At 29.4% G+C, this 8,395-nt stretch overlaps 1 protein-coding gene across 2 annotated transcripts; it reads right to left on the minus strand.

Annotated features, from left to right (window-relative positions):
* Window positions 1-2,976: 2,976 nt before the first annotated feature.
* Window positions 2,977-8,305, minus strand: LOC100165648 (exosome component 10). Of its 2 annotated transcripts, XM_001951608.5 has the most exons (14): window positions 8,170-8,305; window positions 7,207-7,340; window positions 7,014-7,125; window positions 6,680-6,951; window positions 6,139-6,325; window positions 5,925-6,068; window positions 5,671-5,861; window positions 4,877-5,033; window positions 4,668-4,816; window positions 4,432-4,594; window positions 4,146-4,349; window positions 3,854-4,057; window positions 3,312-3,554; window positions 2,977-3,078 (listed from the first exon to the last, which is right to left on the minus strand). In XM_001951608.5, exons 1-14 carry the CDS (start codon window positions 8,170-8,172, stop codon window positions 3,022-3,024), a joined length of 2,220 nt encoding a protein of 739 aa, XP_001951643.1. In that variant the 5' UTR covers window positions 8,173-8,305; the 3' UTR covers window positions 2,977-3,021. The 2 variants fall into 2 exon arrangements, with proteins under 2 accessions (XP_001951643.1, XP_029345468.1); XM_029489608.1 differs by lacking the exon at window positions 2,977-3,078 and having other exon boundaries at window positions 3,212-3,554.
* Window positions 8,306-8,395: the final 90 nt, after the last annotated feature.

The following is an 8,395-nucleotide window of genomic DNA, read 5'->3' on the forward strand; positions in this document are numbered from 1 at the left end:
ATTTTTGAGTTACAACAAAAAAACCTAATCGATTTTGTCGATAACTGGTTTTGTGTGAAAATAACTTTTATACCTATTTGTTAATTTTCTTTTTCACGACGCTTTTGAAAATTACTGGGAGCTTTTTTACCTTTGAGTTTTGATCCAACAAAGTACCAACTAGATTCACTTTTCTATTAGAAAATATGCTGATGTAAAAATTTGAACCATTTTTACTATCTTAATAGGTAATTGCAGACATAAAATAAAATATAAAAGCGCAAATCGTTGTAAAATAAAATTCATTCATGTGTGCCGGGGGCAATCACCCCCCCCCCCCCCCTATTTCAGTTAATAGGTACGAATTGTTTTATCACTTGTAAAATAAAAATATTACCTAAATGTACTGTATTATCGGAGATTTTTGACTTTTTACACAACACTATTGACTATAAATACTAGAATTTATTTATTAATGGTAAAACTATTAATTAAATTATTAATTAGTTATTGGCTATTTCTAACGTAATCACACAGTACACACTGCACGCTACGACACACTAGGAAGTCATCACTCTTATATTTGTACAATATATTTGTATACTTAGGATGACGATTACCCACCGATTTTGGGAGTACAACCACCCCTAAAATAGGTGTGGCGGCTGCCACACCTAATACATGGGTTCGGCCCCACTGAATTATACATTCATCGTTCCACTCAGAATCTAAAATATGTATTGTTAAACATTATTTTCACATTGATTTAACATAAGTTCTTGTTATAATAATAATACAAGTAGGCTGTTGATTGTTGCATACATTTGAGAACACTATTTTTGGTCTTCATTAATCCATGGTGATAACTCGTACTGTAATATAAGTAATCCATAGGCTATTAACAATAACTATTAAAATAATAGCAAAGGTAATAATAATAATTATAAAATGTGAAAAAATACTAAAAACCAATTTTTATTATGGGGGTCCTGATAAATTGGGGGCCCCAAAGTTTCACTTTGCTAACTTACCCGCTAGTTGCGCCACTGGCGAAGACGCGCTGTTAGGATTAGTGTATAACTAAGAACCTAGGTATATTTTATGATATTATTGTGTTAAATAAATCTATCTTACTATTAGGCACAACTGCACAAGTGACTACAGTAGTACCTACAGTAGGTGAAATTAATTTATGTCGAAAAAATTGCATTTGACAATGTAAATGTGCGTTTCTTGTCTTGAACAGAGTATAATATATTATATAAAAAAAACTGTATTTATATATTTTTCGGTTACCGAATAAACTACTTACATGAATCATTGTCTTAAATGTTCAATCCTTGGTTATTAAAATTTAATATTATATACATTTTTAACTACAAAATAATTTGTACATTTTCAATATGATAAATTTTGTTAAAATTTGAACTATATGTTAATAAAAAAAAAAAAAAAAAACGAAAAAAGGCATAACTGTATTTTCAAACTGATGTAAAAATATATGAGGAGTTTTGTATTACATTTTCAAGTTTTTTGACCCAACGAAGGAAATGTTATTGACATTTAAAGAAAAAAAAAGGTGGGAAAGTGGCTGTCAATATGCGGTACACTGGTTACAAGTGGGTCACTGTGATGGATGGTGTTAAAATTGAATTCAATGATATATCATTGTATGAGAAAAACTTTTCTGAGTGAAGACGGTCAACTTAAGATATTACTAACTAGGTATATTTTATATTATTATGAATAAAGTAATTTATTTAAATATTTATGTTGAAAGTACCTTCACTGTATGGTTTCTTCCATAGACCTATAAACTAATGGACAGCACATTCCACTACGCCCGGCCCTCAATGGCTCAATGCACGGGAATCATATAGGAGAAAGAAAAAAGAGAAAGAACATAAAGAGGAAAATAATAGACATATGAAACTTATACTGTATTTCCCCCACGTTCTCTTTTACTTTATATCGTACCCCTGACCTCTCTCTCTAAGCGCTATCCATTAGTTTATAGGTCTATGGTTTCTTCCCTCAAAAACTCAAGCTATTACACTTAATTTAATTTAAATAAACATACTATATGCTTATTGTACTTTTTTCTTAGTACAAATTGTATAAGCTCTATATTGATTAAAAATTTTAAAAAAAATTTACCTTGAAAATTGTTTTCAAATTTTAAATTTAATAAATTTTGTCAAAATTCAAACATTAAATAGTTCATAAAAATTTAATTAGAACCATACAAGCCATCTGCCTCCGCATGATTGCTAAAGCCCCTTGGTACGTCACAAATGTTGCTCTTCATAATGACCTCCAAATCCCCACCATCAAACATACAGCTATCAAATATTATCTTCGCCTGCACTCCAATATGGAACATCACTCAAACCCCCTCATCGCTCAACTTCATAATAATGCTCTTCCAGACAACCCAGCCAGACGCCTCAAACGTGAATGGCCCAGAGATCTTCTCAACGCACATTAAACTTGTATATTACTATTTCTCCCTAAATTACCTTCCACGTAGACATTTCTAATGTGAAACTTCTACTCATTGTACTTCCCTCATTGCCACTTGTAATTATTATCACATTTACTTATTGTACCATTTCTTGTATAGATTATAAGTTTTCACAAATAAACGACATTTAAAAAAAAAAAAAAAAATTTAATTTGACCTTCAGGTAGACATTTTTTTTTTGATAATGATACGTACCTATAAAATGATCTATGACTAATAAATTATTTATAAAAAAGAATCTTTAGAAAAACATTGTTAAATCAACAATAATAAAACATAGAAACAAAATGAATGTTTAATAACCGATTTACCATTATTTTGGTAAGTATGAGTGCCGTTGAGAAACGGTCTAACAGAAAGAAAGGATTATACACTGTGATTACAGTACCATTCTAGAGCTAATGGCCTCAGTTGCCGGGGTTAAGATCAAAAAAAAAAAAAATTAAGATCTTGTTGGAAATAAAAAAACACAATAAAAGTTGAAGATATTATTTTTATTTAAGTATGTAATTATTGATTTATACAGTTTTTTGCAATCTTTTTGGCTTTTTATTTTTCTTGGTTTTGTTCTTTTTCTGAAACAAATTAAACATATTATATACAATTGAATTTGAACAATCCTTTATTAATTATAACTTCAGTGAATTGTGTAATGTGTATAGTATTTTTTTTAAGTTTCAAGACTGACAATATCTCTAATAACACATTGATACAAAATTTAAAAAGGTTAATTGTAAATGAATTTATGTTTTTTTTGGAAAGAAGTCATGGATGGACACATATTTTCATTACTTAATGTTGTTTTTACCTTCTGCAATCGTTTTGCAATTAATAAAACCTCTTTTGATTGATTGTGGTATTTGGCAAAATCTGTTTTTTCATACTTATGAGGGATAAAATTGTTATTGTTTCTTGAATTGTTTGTAGGGTTTTGGATAGTTGAACTTGTACTAGAACTTTGTTCTTCAAGTGTTATTTCTCTTATGATTGTATTTGGAATTTCTTTTTTTACATTGGATAGGTCACTAATATTTTTCTTAATTTCTTTAACCTAAAAATTAAACATCAAAATAATTAAATCAATTGTGGAATAGGGTATAATTCATTTTAAATCAAAAATATAAGTTAACCATAAGATAGGTTGTAAAATTTAAAAATTTAATCAAGCATTGCCGGTATAAAATATTTTTGATGAACATAACGAATCATTAAAAATTAATTTAAATCATGTTCAAACATTTTTATAGACCACCATGGTACAAAAATACTACTATTATACATAATATTAAAATACATGTATGAATATTAGAATAATCGGCATTCGTAAAAATATTTAAATTTAAATCTCACTTGTGGTGTTAAATAAAGTTTGTCTGGACATTCCATAGGGATACTAGCATTTACTGGCTCATTGCTATCGTTGATTTGTTCTTTTATCTCAGATGATTTCTTAAGAACTTTGTTATACTTAATTGTTTTCAAATACAACTCATATGGCTGTTTATATACAATATTTGTTAAACCAATATGCTTTCTTGATTTTTTTTTCACTTCCTACGTAAAAAAAGAAATATTTATTTAATAATGTTTATGGTTGAATAAAGAACTGATTGAATAAAATTAAAATCTATCACTGAGTTACTTGAAATATAGTTATTTCTTGTGGTGTAAAATATACAATTTCAATCTCGTCATCGACTAATTTATTTAAATCATTTAATAATGTGGGTAACGAGTCTGCTTCGGTTTCTTTTGATTTAGAATAGTCATGTAAACTAATCATATCAACATCAATATGTTTGATCACATCTTGTGAAAAGCTTTTATCTTCATTCAACTTCTCGGCCTGCAAAAATAAATTTATTAAGTATACACAAAAGCATTCAAATTTAAAATTATTTTTAATAAACGCCAAAAGTATTGCTAACATTTTCAAATGTTTGTTCCTTAGCATTTTTAACGATGTAATGGATTTCGTGAAGACATTGTCGAACCAATGGAGGTACTGGGGAACAACAAGCCAGTATACCAAACGATTCTTTTGGCAACATTTCTGATATCTTAAGCAACATATGATTTGGTAGAATGTATCTGCAAAAAAAAAAAATAAAAGATATAACACTAGGAAAATGTCTAATAATTTTACATGTATTTTTTATTTTACCCGGGACTTTCATCTAATTCTCTGGCTAATTTATCTCTCCAAGCGTATAAATGTTTGAGCGCATACATTTGCTGGATGTCAAACATTTTTTTACTCCGCTTGTACATACTCAAGTGACTGTCATCCCTTAAAATATTCACTTCATACCTCTAAAATAAAATATAATTATCAACACCAGTAACAAAATATCAATCAATCATTTTTTTTACCGATTTGCACACATCAGCACTTCGTTGAAATACTAATTCGATATAGTTACACTGGTTAGTGGACATTGCCATTAGATCTTTTTTTATCATATCATACACATAGAGTAAATAGTGAGTATCACATCGGGCATAAAATATGGCTTCAGTCGATAACGGCCTAAACAACATATCATAAAAATATGCTTATAATTTAAATGGTAGAACCTTATATAACCTTAAATCAGAGGTTCCGAAACTTTTTATTGTACGACCCATTTTGAGAATTTTTTAAAATTTGGCGTTTAAAATTTTACATTGAATGACCTTTTTTTTTTTTAGGTATTTAGGTACCAACTAACACTAATTTGTTTCAAATAAATCGCTATCTTTTCAATAGGTATAACTATTAATCTGTTTGATACGGTGCTGTAAGATTGTAATCGTCAATCTTGCAGATAACGATTAATGAAAAACTGAATTTGAACTTTGAACATCAACGAAAAATATGTATTATTTCAAAATATAGCGCGACCCACAGGTTGGGAACCTCTGCCTTAGATCATATACAATGAATGAAGCTACATATATACTGCTCATATACTGAACTGTGTCCATCATAACCCTTCACCACCCATTCAATTTCAGGAAACAATTCTTAATTGCGCCAACAATCACTACAAAATAACTAATAAGTGGGGGATTATGTTAGACAAAAATTAAAGTAGCTTCATTGATTGTATATTATTTAAGGGTAGAACAATATTTATAAATGATAACCATAAACATATTTTTAGTCGGTTACAAATTATTGTTACCTTGTTCTCCAATCGTACAGTTGAAATGTTTTATCAGCATCTACATTACAATAATGCTTTAATAAGAACTCCAACCCTTTTCTAGAAAAGTTCAATATTTTAGCAGCTTGATATGTATCAAACATATTGACAACATATAGACCCAGATCTCTTTGCAGCCATGGAATATCACTATCCGCTCCATGGAATACCTGAACATGGACACAAAAATTAATTATGTATTGATTTTCTTTTTTTAAATTCAAAATAATTACCTTGACTACTGCAGGATTAGTGAATATTTCATTGAGCACATGCAATTTGTCTCGAAGATATAGTGTATCTATGATATAATCGGCATTTCTAGTTGATATTTGCATTAAGCAAGTAAACCCTTGATACGTTCGATAACTGTGTGCCTATTAAAAAAAAAAAAAAATAACATCATGTTTTATTGTAGATTGAATCAATAAAAAGTTTGAATCCCACCTCTAAATCAATAGCTAATTCGTTAACAGTTATTAAATGCGAAACCATCAAATTCAATTGTTCCTCAGTATATACTTCAACAAATGGTGTGTCTTCTAGTGAAGCAGGCTTTACAGCTGTTGAAACTTTTAAATGTTCTACTGGAACCTTAAATTCTTCTAATTCTAATTGATATGGATGTTTATAGCTAAAGAAAAAATAATTTGAAAATATTTTTTTTTTGTATATAAAACCATTGATACTACTACTACTACTACTACAGATTGTAGATCGGTTTTTTGATGGTGCAAAATATTTACTCTTAGTAGATGGCAAGATGACGAGACTAATAGGGATTACAATGTCACACGACGTTACTAACCACAAGCCAGCACCCAAACCTTGGCCGCCCGAGTTGGTAATATTGTGTAATATTGTAATCACGTTACCTTGCCATATACAGGGAGTAAATATTATGTACAACTGAAAAACCGGCCATTGAGCAATCTATAGTATTTATAAATTATAATCAATGATAAAACTATAAAATATAGCCGCTTACAACATGATTCCATCTTCATTTGTTTCCAAACACAAATCTAATGGTATTTTACTGTTAGGTTTACTAGTAAGAAGGGGTTTAAATGGAACTGGTCTATTATCAACTTTGATCTTGAATTTTATTTGTGGTCTTTCAATATTACGGCCATGTACTAATATTCTTTTTTTGCTTGCTGCTTGTGTATTGTCAGTGGATTCGGACGCAAAAGCTTTAGGGGTAACAGATACACCCACATTCTTGAAAGATCCATTTAATGTATCAATATTGTGAGTCTATAAAAAAAAAAATTATTATTGGCTCTTCATAAAATAAATGTTCAGCGCATTAGGTATACCACTCGGTCTAAGATTGTGTCATTTCCTTCCTCGACAAGTTCAAATTGATGATCAGCATCTTTACCTCGAATATTACCAGGGATTTTTTGATTTTTCAATAATGCAGATATTCTATAAGTCAAGATATTAATGAATTTTTATTAAATAGTATAATATGTAATACTTATTTGTATTATGTAAGTAATAACATACAATTTGAGAACATGATTTTGACGTGATGAAACAGCTTTTTTAAATTTAGGGTAACTGTTATAAAAATTCCAGTTTACCCCACTTGGCAAATTGTTAGAGGCTCGAGTGCCTTCAATAACTGTCTTGAAATCACTCTGAAAAAATAATGTATACATATAATTCATGTTACTATTACTATATTACATATAAATACTGAACAGTAGATTTTTAGTGTCTCAAAGTTGAAATATTATTTTTATAAATATCTTTAGTTTATATAATTGTTAAATATAAGAATGTCTACAAAAAATGCCTGGTAAAAAGGTTTACATTTTAACATGAGGAATGATCCCAAACTTTCTTCACTAAACTATAATAACAAGTATAAGACAGGGTTAAAATGATTTAAATACATTTTTTTTAAAGTTTAGAGTTCAGACTACCTTATACCTATATTATAAATTAACGATTCTTTTATTGTTATTAGTAAATTGTATTAAATGTATGACATGATAGGTAACTATTAGGGACATAATGGTAACTATTGTTATTCTATAATTACCTATCAATATATTTGGTAGAATCAGTTTTTACAATTAAAACACATATTTTGTATTAACTCCTGAGAAATGCAATGTGCCAATGTGTATAGCATAGCGGAAATTCATTACAATTTCAGGAAGTCTTAACATTTTTAATATCAATGTAAGCTGTGTGGGCTTTGATCCCACGCAACTAAAAAGCCTTTTTTTTTTTGGAGGGCTTATCCTATGGTTTATTGGTGTATAGTGAAGACCTTGAAACAGGGGCAGCTACAGGGGGAGCTATGGGATGCTGTATTTCTAAACAATTGTACTGTTAAAAACAATATTACAAAAAAAATCATATTATAATATCGACATTTTCTAAAAATTATGACTTGGCACCCCCATAACCACATGTCTCTGGAGCTGCCCCAGTATTGAAAGTAGTTAATTAACTTACCATTTTATTTTAGTTGTAATCCAGCATATTATTAGACGGAATTCTCGTGACACAGTGTACTTTGTGTCACAGTCTCACAGACAACCACGGAGCATCGTGCTAAAATGTTTATCAATTATAATTAATCAACAAAAACGTGTAGTGATAACGATTACAGGTCGGCAAACTGTTTGGGTTTCAGTGTAGGCACAGAACAATAGTGTAGGTAGGGTGCACAATTTAAGAT

Source organism: Acyrthosiphon pisum, chromosome A2, assembly GCF_005508785.2.
Source record: "Acyrthosiphon pisum isolate AL4f chromosome A2, pea_aphid_22Mar2018_4r6ur, whole genome shotgun sequence".
NCBI classification, from domain to species: Eukaryota; Metazoa; Arthropoda; class Insecta; order Hemiptera; family Aphididae; genus Acyrthosiphon; species Acyrthosiphon pisum.